The sequence below is a fragment of the Mobula birostris genome, chromosome 9, assembly GCF_030028105.1.
Source record: "Mobula birostris isolate sMobBir1 chromosome 9, sMobBir1.hap1, whole genome shotgun sequence".
Taxonomy (NCBI): domain Eukaryota; kingdom Metazoa; phylum Chordata; class Chondrichthyes; order Myliobatiformes; family Myliobatidae; genus Mobula; species Mobula birostris.
In genome coordinates this window covers 15,220,768-15,237,383 of record NC_092378.1, presented here as the reverse complement: position 1 = coordinate 15,237,383, position 16,616 = coordinate 15,220,768, and the positions used below count along the sequence as shown (strand labels likewise).

The following is a 16,616-nucleotide window of genomic DNA, read 5'->3' as shown; positions in this document are numbered from 1 at the left end:
GGGAGGGTACAAATGAGAGTGATGAACACAATGATTAGAAATGAGAAAAGCATTTTTAAGTCATCGATAAAATACTAAATGTACAAAGCAATTCATCTGACTGAGAAATTCTGAAGTCTCACGTACACTGCTTATTCAAAAACTCAAGTTGAATACCTGCCAGCATTTTTCCCTTGCAGGCATGTAAGTAGACATCTATTTTTCTCGACAATAATTCAGTTGAAGTGTCCCACGCAATGCTACAAAAATATTTGATGTAGCTAGTGCATGATATATATAGGGGTCAATGATTGTGTGTTACACTGGTACAGCGTTACAGCACAGCTCCAACGACCCAGCTTCGATCTTGACCTCTGGTGCTATCTCTTTGAAGTTGATATGATGTGGGGAGAATAAAATGGGATTAGCGTAAGTGGGTGCTTGATGGTTTGCATTGACTTAATAGGCCATAAAACCTATTCTAATGCTATATGGCTGACTGAACCTGACACCAATGTTAGTGTTATGTGTGCACACCAGTTAATTCATACTTCAGTAACAGATAAATTTGAGTAATACACACAAAATGCTAGAGGAACTCAGCAGGCCTGGCAGCATCTATAGAAAAGAGTAATCATTTGACATTTTGGGCTGAGATCCTTCATGAGCTAAATTTGAAACTGATTGGATCAAGGAGGAGAAGATGGCAGTGCACGCGGCCACTTCGGTGGTGATGTCAGTTATCTGTCAAGTAGGGGACCGTGCACAATTCTGATTTCATGGAGACGGATGTGAGAGTACAGAGGAACATCTGGAAAACTTCTGAAATGCCCGCTTCGCTGCCGCTGCTACTGTGTGGTAACCGGAATCTCCGGAGCAGAAGGCCCCGAAATCCTCGGCTTTGCTTGCTTCAGCGGCTGGGGCGAGGTCAAAGGCGCTCGGGAGGCTGGTCGGAAGCTCGAAGTTTTCGGACGGATGGACTCGGTGTCGGCTGCTTCTAAGGCATCGGCAAGTTGACGGTGCCTGGAGGTTTATGGCAGGGACTTTCTCCCTTTTGCCGCCCGCTATCGGGGACTCGGGAGTCGATCGACTTGGGGACTTTTGAGGCTTTATTTACCGTGCTCATGATTTGTTCTTCATCAAATAATGGTATTGCTTTGCACTGCTGTAACTATATGTTATAATTATGTGGTTCTGTCAGTGTTAGTCTTTGGTTTGTCCTGTTTTCTGTGATATCACTCCGGAGAAACATTGTATGCATTTCTAAATGACAATAAAAGAGGACTGAGTGTCCTCATAATCTAATCTAATCTAATCATATCATGTTACCTATTCAAGTGCTGAGGTGAGAACAAGTACACCAGAAGTATTGATCAGGATGAGGTTTTGAAATGCAGCCTAGCCAGTTCTATACCTAGAAGCAGTGAGAAGTTAGGCTTCCACACAAGTGGATCCCTCTCTGACTTGAAGGCAAGACTTCCAGCTTGCATTTACACCTTCTCAGCAGCCTCAGATTACTGTTTGATTTTGAACTACATGGGCCACATTTCTCATGTATACTTATGCTAAATGTAACCATAAAATATGAGGGAAGCATATTTTTCCCTTGACTGAACAAAACCAGTGAGAAGGAAATTATAGTTCCTGTGGGCACCTGGTTATCAGAGAAAACATTACGTTATTTGTTGTTGCCCACAGTCTTCACCTTGGATGTGTTAGCACTTCAAGCTTAGGCTCACTGTGTTATTCCATCAGCTGTCTTCATTTTATGTAGTAGACAACATATAAGGAGTGTAGAGCAACACACAAAATACTGGAGGAACACAGCAGGTCCAGCACATCTATGGCGGGAAATGGACAGTCGATGTTTTGGGTTGAGATCTTCAGGACCGGAAAGAAAGAGATGGCCAATATGAAAGGGTGTGGAGTGAGAACTGGCACGTGATAAGTGAATCCTTGTACCCACCTATGACCCATGAGCCTCTGCAACGCCTGCCATCTCCAAAACAATCCCACCAGATACATCTTTCCTCACACCTCTTCACATTCCACAAGGATTGCTCTCTCCATGACTCGTTTGTCTGGTTCCCCCTAGCAATCCCCCTCCAGACACTTTTCCCTGTAACTGGGCTCAGTGTTATACCTGCCCCTACACCTCCTCTCTCACCACCATCAGGGACCTAAACGTCCCTTCCACACGAGGCAATCTTTTACTTGTTCACTCATTGGTGTCATTTATGTAGTTGGCAGTTCCTTGTCTGCTCATCCCTCTCCAGGCACTTATCCCCGTAACTCTGCAAAATGTCATACCTGTCCCTACACCTCCTCTCCGTCCTTTTAGAACAGAGATGAGGAATTTCTTTAGCCAGAGAATGGTGAATCTGTGGAATTCTTTGCCACAGGCAGCTGTGAGGCCAAGTATTTCTGTATATATAACACCCTGGGAAAGGTTTCACTGCCAATGTGATAGTTTTTCTGTAGAAACAGTGTTTGGGTTATGGCTAGAGATAGCAGGAGCTTTGGAATGTACCCCATCCAATGAAGGGAGTTTTTTTTTCTTGTGTGCCTGAGAACGAAGTGATCTGGGCCTTTTGTTTGGTGGAAGATGAAGAGAGAAGATGCCAGAAAGAAGAGGTCGTAGACACTGGGATGGTGTAGACATGAAGTGGGCCAGGAGTCGATGAAGCCCGGAAGGACCAAAGGAAAGGAAGCCATGAACTCCAATAATGTGCACATTAGACTGTTTCATTAAAATGGGCCCTTTTTGTTTTACTTTACTAACCCTTTAGTCAAATTAAGAATTATAAAGCTAAATCGTTTAAGTGCATATGGTGTACCACGAAATACTGATTTGTAACAGGGTAACACATCACACAGCATCCACACAAACAGGAGGTTTTGCACCTCAATCTCACACGTTTGGTGGGGCCAGAGATTGTCTCCCCTAGACTTAAGCAGCTGACAGAACCTGAGGGTTACATATATTTAAGGCAGAGGTTGACAGATTTTTGATTGGTCAGGGCATGAGGGATACAGAGAGAAGGCAAGAGATTGGGGCTGAGAGGAAAATTGGATGGAGCATGCAATGGGCCGAATGGCCTAATTCTGCTCCTACATATTATGGTCTCTCACCATTATCAGGCATCTAAACATTCCTTTGAGGTGAGCCAACCCTTCAATTGTGCAACTAATGGCATCATTCATGCATTTGGTAGTCCCAATGTGGTCTTCCCCACATCAATGAGACCCAAGAGAGATGGAGGGATTGCTTCATCGAGCACCTCCACCATAACATCCAGGATCTCCTGGAGGCCATTTCCCAGTCCCGTACTGACATGTCTGTCATGGCCTCCTCTACTGTCAGGTTGAGGCCAGGAACAGATTGAGGATCTGCGCCTCAAAGCCAGCTTTGGTAGTCACTGACCTGGCAGCATAACCGTCAATTTCTCCAACTTCTCCTCTGGTCCAGGCCTCTTGTTTTTCCTTATCCCACCACCCATGACCTCTACTCTTTTCCTCCTCCATCGTCTGGGAGACTAACCTCTGCATCATGACCCCAATTTACAGTCAGTTGGCTTTCTTGGGGAAGCCACATTACTTGTACGCCTGAATTCAGTCATGGTAAAAGGCTACTACGAGGAGGAGAGTGGACGAGGTTTCAGGATGTACTCAAAGTTTCCTTGGAAAATGTGACATATGCATTGGTTCTTAGAATCCCTGGGCCTTGATTGCTCAAAATGAAGAAGGCATATACAGGTTGATTCTGAGAACATCAAGTCTATGCAACAGGAACATACAAAGCCTAGATAAACAGCAGGAGTTCACTAATTTACAGAACACCAACAGGCTTCTCTTTCAGCCCACCTTGGTTTCATCACTCATCTCAGATTCCAAAACAAAACAAAGCAAGTCATCCTTGACCTATACGGACTGCCTAGGTAAAACTCTTCATCCTGACTGTTGTCCGTTCACATTATCACAAAATTACAAAGTTTGAAACAGAGATTGAATAAATGGAGATCAGGATACATGTTTGCTGGTCAATACCGTACACCTGGTATCTCTACTGTCAGAAAATCTTTCACACCAAAATTGCCACATTGCTTTAAGAAAACTTCAACACACACAAAATATTGGAGGAACTCAGCAAGTCAGGCAGCATCTAAGGAAGTGAGTATACAGTCAACTTTTTGGGCCAAGACCGCAGTGAGATTTGTAGGAAATCAAATCTAATAAGGAATTAAACTAATAAGGAAGAGGGAAGATGAAAGGATGAAAAGGTGGGGTGGGGGGAGAGGCTAACTAGAAGCTGATAGGTGAAGCCAGGTGGGTAGGAAAGGTCAAGGGTGGGAGAAAGGTTAGAAGGAGGGGACCCAGGGGAAGTAATATGCAGGTGACGAGAAAGAAAGGATCAGAGTGGGGAATGGGGAAGGAGGAATGGGGGTGGGGAGAGGGTGGATTTGTTCACCAGAAGGAGAAATCACTATTCGTCCCATCAAATTGGAGGGTACTCAGACAGAATAACTTTATTCTTTTCTTTCTCCTGTTGTCCACTCTCCACTTCCCACCTCTTTATTCTTGCATCTTCCACCTTCTCAATCCTGAACAAGGGTCTCGGCCCGAAACATCGACTGTTTACCCCTTTCCATAGATGCTGCCTGACCTGCGGAGTCCCTCTGGCATTTGTGTGTGTTGCTTTGGATTTCTAGCATCTGCAGGCTTTCTCGTGTTTTTGTTAAGAAAACCTATACCAGAAGAAATTTGGAACCTTTCCTTGAATACAACTGGATTTCACCCCTTTGAGCCCAACATATATAACCAATAAGCGAAAATACTAATCACGTCGCTTGCAGGACAACAGCGGGCCTATATCTATATATACCGATAGTGTGTCTGTAAATATGGAAATAGTCTGTATTTCGATTATTTGTTTACGATTGCGATTGAGATTCTTTTTTACCCCGGTATGTTGCAACGTCCGGAGGCGGCGTGAGTTGGGAGGACTGAGGTAATCCTCCAGGTTCCCATAATCCCCGGGACAGGGCCGCTCATTTCACGTGTGAGCGGTGGTGTGTACTGAGCGGCAGCCTGTTGCGACCGACGTAAGTAAAACGATTTTTCTTCCCCCTGGTTATTTTGTTATAAGCGAGGATTTGAGCAGCCGAGAGTTACGTCCAGGCAACCGTGAGAACGCGGCATTTTGTTTCCTTAAATTCCTGCCGTCAGGAATAGTCGATGCTTCATGAGTTCCTCGTGGCCCTCCTGTGGATCGATCGACCGGCTTGAGGCAAACGTCAGTTAACTCCTGGCCTTTCTTTCAAACACAGGCAGTACTCCCCGCGTTCACATGGGCTGAGGGCTCTGCGACGGCCGCGTATGACGCTCACTATCCGCCATTGTAGATAGTTTATTGCTTTATTTCAGAGAGCTTTAAATAACTTTTGAAATGCTATTTAAATGGAAACTCAGTATTCCGTCGTGGGAGGAATGCAAGGTTAATTTGTATCTATTTCAATGCAAGGAGTCCGAATAGTAAAGCAGATGGAGCTGAGCTATTGAGCAGCACAAATGCTAGCATAGATAAATAGTTAAAAGGACAGGACTAGAGCATTCCAGGGTACGGAATCTTAAGGTATGACTGGCATTGCAAAGGAAGTGGTATTGCAGTTATGGCGGTATCTTGAAAGGCTCATCAAATGAGGTCACATGGGAACAAAGTGTGCCAGTGAGTATAGGAGACAAACCACGAGCCTTTTAACACCCAGCAGAAGGTGTAGAAGTTGATAATGTCTACACAGTTAAGAGACCTAGGAGCAATAGGATTATAGTAATGAGTATTCAACTTTTCTGAAATTGAATGTGATCACTTTAGTGTGAAATATAAAGAGGGGTGCAACTTTTAGTGTATCTTGTGGAGCTTTTTGAGCAAGTGGCTGATGGTCCCACTACAGAAGAAGTGGTAGTGGATCTAGTTATAAAGTATAGAGTGTCAAGAAAGTCATACTACATGGAAACAGGTTCTTTGGCCTAACTTGTCTGTGCTAGCTGTTTTGGCCAGCGGGCTGGTCCCAAAGCCCTCTAAGCCTCTCATCCATGTTGCTATTATGCCTACTCAGCTTGTTCCAAATACACGCCACCCTTTGTGTGAAGAAGCTGCCCCTGATGTCCCTTTTAAATAGACTACACCACACCACAGAAACAGGCCCTTCAGCCCATCTAGTATGTGCCAAACCATTTAAATCTCTCAGCTCTGACCTTAAGCTTATTTCATCTTGTTTTTCAGCATCACCTCCCTGAGAAAAAGGCAATGTGCTTTCACCCTGTGTATGTATATAAGTCCTTCATGATCTTCTACCTCTCTGTCATTGCCCCTCAATCTCCTACATTCCAGGGAATAAAGTCCTAGTCTACACAATCTCTCCTTGTAACTCAGGCCCACGAGTACAGCCAACATCCTGGTTAATTGTGTTTATTTACTCCCTCCCAATAAAAAGGGTGACCAAAATTTGCCTCACCAACATCTTATGTAGCTGCGACATAACTTTTCATCTCCTATACTGAGGGCAAGGACTGTGGCATTCGAGACCAGTGATCCAGAACGATAAAAGAAATCCAAGAAGTCTATTTTAAGAGCGAGAAAAAAAGAATTTTGATTGAAGTTATGAACGAATGCTCATCAGCTCTGGCAGAGTTTGTAGGCTTTTACTTCCTACAAAGCAAAACCTAACATCATGAATGGCCGTGATGCTTCACTCCCAGATGAGCACAATGCCATTTATGCATGCTTTGAAAGGGAGAATAAAACTACACCTGTGCAAATCACTGAAGCATCTGGCAGCCCTGTGATCTCTGTCTCAAAGGCGGATGTCAGAACATCCTTCAAAAGGTGAACCTCTGCAAGGCATCAGGCCCTCATGGTGTACCTGGTAAGGCATTTCAGACATGTCCATCCAAATGGTGGGAGTGTTCAAGGACATCTTCAATGTCTCACTGCTGCGGTCGGAGGTTCCCACCTGCTTCAAAAGAGTAACAATCATACCAGTGCCCAGGAAGAGCAGGATGAGCTGCCTCAACGATTTGCCCAGTTGCACTCACATCTACTGTGATGAAGTGCTTTGAGAGGTTGGTCATGGCCAGAATCAGCTTCTGCCTAAGCAAGGACCTGGACCCACTGCAATTTATCTGTCACCACAATAGGTTTACAGCAGATAAAATCTCACTGGCTCTCCACTCGGCCTTGGATCACCTGGACAATAGCAATACCTACATCGTGCTGCTGTTTACTGACTACAGCTCGGTGTTCAACACAATCATACCCTCTGTTGTAATCAACAAGCTCTAAACCCTGGATCTCTGTACCTCCCTGTGCAATTGGATCCTTGGCTTCCTTACTGGGAGACCACAGTCAGTGCAGATCAGAAATAACATTTCCTTGCTGACAGTCAACACTGGTGCTCACTTAACCCACTGCTCCACTCTTTCTACACTCACTACCGTATGGCTAGGCCCTCTATAAATTTGCTGACAACACAATTATTGTTGGCAGAATTTCGGATGGTGATGAGGAGGCATACAGGAATGAGATTTATCGGCAGGTTGAATGGTGTCGCAGTAACAACCTTGCATTCAACGTCAGTGAGACTAAGGAATTGATTGTGGGCTTCAGGAAGAGGAAGTAAGGGGAACACACCAGTTCTCATTGAGAGATCAGAAGTGGAAAGGGTGACCAGTTTCAAGTTCCTGGGTGTCAATAGCTCTGAAGATCTACCTTGGGTCCAACACATTGATGCAGTTACAAAGAAGGTACAACAGTAGCTGTATTTCATTAGGAGTTTGAGGAGACTTGGTTTGTCACCAAAGACACAGAGATTTCTACAGGTGTACCTTGGAGAGCATTCTAACTGGTTGTACCACTGTCTGGTATGGTGGTGCCACTGCGCAGGATCAGAAAAAGCTGCAGAAAGTTGTAAGCTCAGCCCGCTCCTTTATGGGCACTAGCCTGTCCAGCACCCAGGACACCTTGGAAGGACGGTGCATCAAGAGGGTGGCATCCATCGTTAAAGACCCCCCCCCACATCCAGGACATGCCCTCTTCTCATTGCTGCCATCAAGGACGAGGTACAGGAGTTTGAAGACATACATTCATCGTTTCAGAAGTAGCTTTTTCCACGTTGTCATCAGATTTTTGAATGGACAATAAGCCCATGAACAATTCCTCCCTTTTGCTCTCTTCTTGCATTACTTGCTTAGTTTAATTTTTTTATATATTTTTGTAAGATTTATTTTTTAATTGTGTTGCAGTGTACTGCTGCTGCAAAACAACAAATTTCACGAAATATGCCAATGATATTAAACCCGATTATGATGATTATTCAGTGCCCTGACTGATGACGGTATGTGTGCCAAATGCTTTCTTCACTACCCTGTCTATTTGTGACACTGTTTTCTGCAGACTTTACACTTGGGTCATAATGTCATTCCCCAGAGCTCCGCCATTCGCTGTACAAGTCCTGGCCTAGTTTGATCTCCCAGAATGCAATAACTCTTATCTGGATTGAAAGTCACTTATGTGTCCTTAACCCACAAGATATTCCACTGTAATTTTTCATAACCTATACTTTGTACAACAGTGGTTCCTAACATCTTTTTGGTCAAATGTACTAAGTTCCAGTCAATATTTATGTTTTAATAGGTTATAGCTATTATATGTTAAATGAAATGATACGGGTATATATGAAAAATTAAACTATTTCAAAGCTCTGAATAAGATACTTTATTTATAATATATTCAATATTCTTCCAACCAGCAATGAAAAAGCGCTTAATATTGTTACTTTAGCTATTTAGTGAGATCCTTGCGACTGATGCAAACTAGCAAGTATTTGAATATCTGGTTGCAACTTGGTTAAAGAAAATTGAGGATCACCTCTTCACAACATTAAAATGATTACGAGCTTTTGATACAGGTTAAGAGCTTGACTAAAGCTACATTCAACTAAATAGTGGGAATCCAGTAGGCTGTCTTTAAAGAGAGTGAACCCTCGCAAGGCGGGAGGTCTGGATGGAGTACCTGGTAACGCTCTGAAAACCTGTACCGACCAACTAGCAGAAGTACTCAAGGACATTTTCAATCTTTCACTGCTATGGGTGGAAGTTCCAACTTGTTTCAAAAAGGCAACAATTATACCAGTGCTTAAGAAGAAGAATGTGGGCTGTCTTAATGACTATAAACCCGGTAGCACTCACATCAACAGCGATGAAATGCTTTGAGAGATTGGTCGTGACTAGACTGAACTCCTGCCTCAGCAAGGACCTGGACCGATTGCAATTTGCCTATCGCCACAATAGATCAACACAGACGCAATCGCAGTGGCTCTCCACATGACTTTAGACCACCTCGACAACACAAGCACCTACGTCAGGATGCTGTTCATCAACTATAGCTCAGCATTTAATACCATCACTCCCACAATCCTGATTGAGAAGCTGTAGAACCTGGGCCTCTGTACCCCCCTCTGCAATTAGATCCCTAACTTCTTAAGCAGACCGTAATCTGTGCGGATTGGTGATAACATATCCTCCTCGTTGACAATCAACAGTGGCGCACCTCAGGGATGTGTGCTATGCTCACTGCAGCATAACCTGGCACTTAATGTCAGTAAGATGAAAGACCTGAATGTGGACTTCAGGAAGGGTAAGATGAAGGAGCACATACCAATCCTCATAGAGGGATCAGAAGTGGAGAGAATGAGTGGTTTCAAGTTCCTGGGTGTCAGGATCTCTGAGGATCTAACCTGGTTCCAACATATTGATGTTGTTATAAAGAAGGCAAGACAGCAGCTATACTTTAATAGGAGTTTGAAGTGATTTGGGATGTCAACAAATATACTCAAAAACTTATACAATTGTACCATGGAGAGCATTCTGACAGGCTGCATCACTGTCTGGTATCACTGCACAGGACTGAAAGAAGCTGTAGAAGGCTGTAAATCTAGTCAACTCCATCTTGGGTACTAGCCTACAAAGTATGCAGGCCATCTTTAGGGAGCAGTGTCTCAGAAAGGCAGCGTCCATTATTAAGGACCTCCCGCACCCAGGACGTGCCCTTTTCTCACTGCTACCATCAGGTAGGAGGTACAGAAGCCTGAAGGCACACACACTCAGCGATTCAGGAACAGCTTCTTCTCCTCTGCCATCCGATTTCTAAATGGACGTTGAATCTTTAGACGCTTTTTTTTAAGATAGAGTATTTCTATTTTTGCACATTTTAAAATCTATTCAATATACATATACTGTAATTGATTTACTTATTATTTTTTAAATTTTTAAAAAATTGTTTCTTTTTCTCTGCTAGATTAGGTATTGCATTGAACTGCTGCTGCAAAATTAACAAATTTCACGTCACATGCCGGTGATAATAAACCTCATTCTGACTCTGAATTTTAAAAAGTCAACTTTGCTTTCTCCCAGAGCTGTGGAAACTTATTTTGAATATTAACAGTTATCCAAAATTTTGCTTTCTGTGTTTGAGTTTTGTTTGAGCTGTTACATCACTGCAGCTCAATAAGACATTCTTGCAATGTGGTGTCAAAATCATTCATATTCACCCCAAATGGATCCACCAATCTGCAATATGCATCTCCAGCAGGTCTCTGAACCTAAATTCCATATCAGTGTGCAGTTGTTTTAAATGATCAAGATATGCAATCAAATCACTATCTTGCTATTCCATTTTAAGATTGACCAGTGAAGGAAATTCCATAAACTTGTTGAAAATTTTGAGGTTTTCCAGGGAAAGCGGTAGTAGCCTCCTTGCATGATATGAGATTACAGTTTTTGTCCTTGTAACTCCTTGTTGTATAAATTCAGTTTTTCAAATATATCCGAGCTGCTTATCACTTTGAAATGCCACACACACACACACACACACACACACACACACACACACCCACACACACACACACAAACTGAAAATACAATTTTGTGAGTAGGCTCTATAGAAAAATAGTAAGCGTCAAAGAATTATAAGTATAATCTCATGAAAAAGTACAGTATTGAATATACATGAAAATAAAAATAGTTTAGTAAGAATAAAACTCGGGAAATAATTTTAGGCAAATATTTTTAATTGCTATTATATGTAAATTCAATGTGGCAATAAAGTGCGTGTACTCACCAAGTAAAGCGAAGTGAACTTCCTTTCAAAATATGATAAGTTTCAGGGATTTAAGGGAAGTTGTAGTGGTAGATAGTGATGCAGTAGTAGACTTCTCACGTTCTCACCTCGCTGTAGTTTTAACCGTTTCTGGCAGATTATCCCACTGCAGTAACTGTAGACTTTGTGTCACATTTTGTAAGTATTGTAACACACATGTCGGTGAAAGGCAAACAGAACTAGCCCCATCCAATCTGCAGTTTGTGATTTGGGGATATCCATTTGCTCTTGATATATCTAAAGCACCTCTTGAAAATCTCTTTCACCTTGTCTACCAGAGCAACCTCATGTCCTCTTTTAGCCCTTCTGACTTCTTTCCGTAGTGTCCTTTTCAATTTCTTACACTGTTGAAGCTGTTCCTGATTGCTTATCCCTGATAGACACTTCCGTTTTCTTTATCAGGGCCTCAATATTTCTCGATAAGCAAGGTTCCTTAAACCTGTTAGCCTTGCCCTTTATTCTAACAGGAACATACAGATCTGCACTCTCAATATTTCACTTTTGGAGGCTGGCCCCTTCACTTACCAGGTATCTTTGCAGGAAAGCAATCCATCTCAACCCACACCTGCCATATCACGTCTGATATCAAAATTAGTTTTTCTCCTATTTAGTACCTTAATCCTAAGACCAGCCCTATCCTTCTCCATAATTATCTTGGAACTATTGGAATTACGCTCACAAAATGTACGCTGCATACACTTCTGTCACCTTCCCTGTATCACACCCTAAAAGGAGATCCAGTATCACACTCTCTCTAGTTGGGACTTCTACAAACTGATTACGGAAACTTTCCTGATGAGTACATGTTCTCTATTCCATCCGGTCCTTGGAGTGCCAGTCAACACGTGAAAGTTAAAATCACCTATTAATCACAGCCTTACATTTCATGCAACCATCTATAACAAGCTTATGTTTGATAGTTTCAAAACTCAAAACTTAAATGATTGCAATTTTCCTACAAAGTACATAAGGATATCAAAGAGTTATGCTGACAAGCCATAAACTTAAATAAAAGGATTGAAGGGAAAATTTGAAAAATAAGAGAAAAGTTCTATCTTGTATTCTTTCTGCTTGTGTTGTGCTTGAATAATCAAAATAAATAATTTGCTATTATGTAGGAAAAGCTCATATCAGATAAAACGTGTCCCAAAAAAAATTAACATATTGCTTTTTGTTTATTGCTGGTAAAAGCTGATGCACTGCAGAATATGATTCTATTTTACATCCCAGGGCCCTGGTAAGATGGGCATTGTTAGCTTGGAGTGTGTTAGAATTGAACTTGAAGACAGTGAATTCCAAATTGTATGTGCTGGGTAACAGAAATCAGTATTAAAATTTATATTTGGGACATTCAGCGTGCAGTTTTAGGAAGCAAGATTTGTCACTTATTCAATGTGCAGTTTTCTGTTTAAACGAGGAATTATGTAATTTCATTTTTATTCAAATACAGCATAAAGAATGGCAAAAAGTTTAAGGAGTAAACGGAAGCGGAAGATGCGAGCAGAAAAACGGAAGAAGAATGCACCAAAGGAGCTTGCACGTCTGAAAAGTGTACTGGGAATGAATCAGAGTGGTGACATTAATATGAATGATATTAAAGAAATTGCAACTGTCGTCTCTTCTGAAAAACTCCAACAGAAGCCAGCTGCAGAAAACGGTATATTTTTTTTTAATGATTTGAGAAGAGAAGCATCGAGGGAGTTGGATTAAAATTGATGAAAGTGGGCTTAAAAAGCCTTAGAATTCCAGGAGAAGTCATAAACTAAGTTATAGGGGAGTTAAAATTGGAGCGTATCATTAATTATGTAGAGGAAGAAAAACTGAGTAGTTACAGACTAATGGGATATCTCAAACAAGTTTGATTTCATTCAGTAATGAAATTTAGGTGTACCTGACAAATTATTTGTGGAATAATGGAGAACGCTAGAAGCTCCCAGCAGTTAGACCAGTTTCAATGAACTGGGGTTGACAGCTTGATTCCAGACCCTTCTCTGCCCACTAGTACGGTTTGACCTGCTGACCACTTCTAGCTTTCTGTTTTTGGTTTACATCTCTCAACATTTGTGTTTCTTTTTTGCTCCAAGTTTATTTCCATTATTTTTATTTTATTCCATAAAGATACATTATCAATTTTAAGCTAAAGTTTGAAATTATTTTAAGTTTTTTAATGTAAATAAAAACAGTGAGAACTCAGTGCTCTTAAATTCTTGAATGAACAAATAATTTAAATCATCTGTGAGCCTTGACTCCGTCGTAACCTAAAGATCCTGCAGCAAATAACGCTATCTCTAGAGTCATCTGAAAACCAGATTAACTCACCATTGACCATGTATTTCAATTGGACCTAGTTGGTTTGTGTGATGCCGCTGCTTGTTACTTTGAATAGCAAATCTTCCAGGAGTCAATATTTTATTGGGTTAATTTGCAATTTGCCAATACTTGATGTTGATGATTTGAGATTTTGAACTTGTGGCTTAACTCTGATGCATACAACCATAATCTTCCCAGATGAAGCTTCTAGCATGGACGTAGACAAAAAAAGGAACAAAAAGACATTTTTGGATGAACATGGACAATATCCAATATGGATGCATCCAAGACAAAGAAAGAAGATTAAGTACCAGTTGAAAAAGAAAGGAAAATCAAAATGTCCAAAGGGATTAGCGTGGTAAATATGTGAAAACAAAGTACACAAGAACTTGTTTTTATGTTTTAAGAAGATGGGAAACAGCAAAAGATTCGGCATTGAATGATATGCTGACTGAAGTAATATCATAATACATTCTCTGGGAAATGTATGCTTCATGTAATCTTAATGTATTCTGCATCTTTGTTAAAGTTTGTAGCTAACTTGAACATTAAAATAACATTAATCAGAAAATGTTTCAGATTAATTGACACAGCAACTTTATATACACTAGCTATTATTTGATTTTAATGTAAATGCACTATAAAATGTAAAAATGGGGGAAATGTAATAATCACAAAGGAAAAGGGGAGATAAAACATTTTCCTGTTCCTACCACTGCTGTAACTTGCCTTGTTCGCGAATCCCCACTACGTCAGAGAGGCATGGAGGGAAATCATTGGCTAACCGGAGAAACTCCGGATGCAACATACCTTTCCTATCAGAAAGTAGCTAACTTTTTTGAATGGGGGGGGCTTTATTTCAAATACATACAAACTTTCACATGGTACTTTGGTTATTGCATGGCAGGGCTGTGTTTTAATATAATTAAAGTACTTTGTCTGCTATACCAGTTATACAAGATACTCATTTGCCTGTAGTTTTTGTATTTTTATGAATGACTCACTGTCAGCAAATGAATTCTGAGATTGGTAAAAAGCCCAAGATCATACAAAGGGTAATAGCTTAACTAATGCGATTGCATGGTGATTTGATCCAGGCTGAAGGCTGCTCAATGTTACAGAGAATTTAGAAATGCTTGTCAAATGCATCTTTCAGTCAGGACATATTGCCTGCCTTCTGCGATAATTGGATCGTGATATATGACCATTGTTACAAAATGATTACAAAGTTGGTGCTTTGGAAAATCGACTAGCTTACTTAGCCATGACTGCTCAAGGATATGTTCAAAATGAGGATACGCTAAATTGATATTGCAGTTATTTACTTTATTGATAATGCATACAGAATAGAAATATTCTTCTAAAAATGTTTAGAGTAAGTACTGCATGTTGCAAAATATTAAAATAGTTAAGAAAAGGTAATGATCAGAACATAATAAACTACTATATTTAAACAAAAATATGAACAGCTCAAATGATTAAGGCTGCACAGGGAGGAGGCTGTCAAGAAGGATCATGAAATTTGGTAGTCATTATAGAAGAATCCATAATATGTAATTCGCATCTTAAGACTCCTTCACTCTAAGATTGTATCATTGTACCACCAAAGACTACCATAATTTTCTTGAGTGCCAAAGTCACATAAACTCTGATGAATATGTGTAAATTATTCTGCTTTTCATGTCTGCCCTGCCATTAATTAAAAATATCTACAACTTTCCAATCTAGAAAAAATTATTAAAAGGAGACAAATTTGAAAATTGTAGCTAAGGTCTTTGCATTTTTGCATCTTTATCTGGACAACTCCATATGGATTCCAACAGTGGCTTGCCATTTTCAGTATGGGGCAGCATTTTCTAATTGTAACCAATTGTCTTGGGTAATTCTTTGGGATCAAGGATAATTTGCTTCCACAACAATGTTGAAGATTCTAAAGTGAAGAATGAGGCAGGACTAGAATCCACAGACTTGAACAGATGATATTTGAGATGCCTAGTGAGTTGGGTTGTTTGTGAGCTGGTGCAATCCTACTATTTATACAGGGCTTCTATGTCCCAACGGATGGATCTAACATTTTCAATATCATCTCAAATATTCCTGGAGTTGTCGTGGATCAAGGATTCGCAAAAATCAGGAACATTGCATTCCTTTGAGGCTTTGAGAATATTTTCAGTCTTTTCTGCCTGAATCTCTTATTATGAGGCTGAGAACAGAAAGCATGTTTTGTGAATCTTGACACGAGACATGCAAACATTACCGTCTATCCAAAGTAGCCAGTTGTGTGAAAGTAAGGCTTTAGTGCAGGGAATATTGGCTGGGAGCAGACTGTTAGTTTGCACATCCTTTCAGTGAATTTAGAGTGGTTGTTCCCAAACTTTAGGTTACCACCCAGTGGCTCCCGGACCACATCCTCAGATTCTCCTTTCCAGCCATTATATAAAATCTACAAAGAATTTTGGTTTATGATGTGCAGTGAAAAGAAAATAGGAACTAAGTTCAGTGTTGTGACATCTAATGCAAAAATTGTTCAAATCTATTTAAAGTTACAAATCAAATTATTTCTTTAATTACGGTAAAAACAACTTACATCAATAATGAACTGTAAGCTTAAGGTAAAAGAACCCTGAGGAGGCAGTGATCGCAATATGATTGAGTTCAATTTGAAATTTGATAGGGAGAAAGTAAAGTCTGGTGTAGCAGTATTTCAGAGGAGTAATGGAAATTACAGTGGTGTGAGAAAAAAGTTGCAAAGTAACTTGGAAGGAGATGCTGACATGGTCCCGAAGGACTGGAAAATTGCAAATGTCACTCCACTCTCTAAGAAGACCAGAAATTATAAACCAGTTAGCCTAACCTCTGGTTGGAAAAGTGTTAGAGTCCCTTATTAAGGAAAAGGTTTTGGGGTGCTTGGACACTAATGATAAAATAAGCCAAAGTCAGCATGATTTCGGTTGGGGGAAGTCTTGCCTGACAAATCTGTTAGAATTCTTTGAGGAAGTAGCAAGTAGGATAGACAAAGGAGAGGCAGTGGATGTCCTTTACTTAGATTTTCAGAATGCATTTGATAAAGTGCTTCACATGAGGCTACTTAACAAGATAAAATCCTATGATG

The 16,616-nt window shown here is 40.8% G+C and overlaps 1 protein-coding gene across 1 annotated transcript; it reads left to right on the top strand.

Annotated features, from left to right (window-relative positions):
- The first annotated feature begins 4,985 nt into the window (after positions 1 to 4,985).
- llph (LLP homolog, long-term synaptic facilitation factor) lies at positions 4,986 to 15,227 on the top strand. The gene is made up of 3 exons (XM_072269347.1): positions 4,986 to 5,081; positions 12,645 to 12,851; positions 13,703 to 15,227. Exons 2-3 carry the CDS (start codon positions 12,653 to 12,655, stop codon positions 13,864 to 13,866), a joined length of 363 nt encoding a protein of 120 aa, XP_072125448.1. The 5' UTR covers positions 4,986 to 5,081; positions 12,645 to 12,652; the 3' UTR covers positions 13,867 to 15,227.
- Positions 15,228 to 16,616: the final 1,389 nt, after the last annotated feature.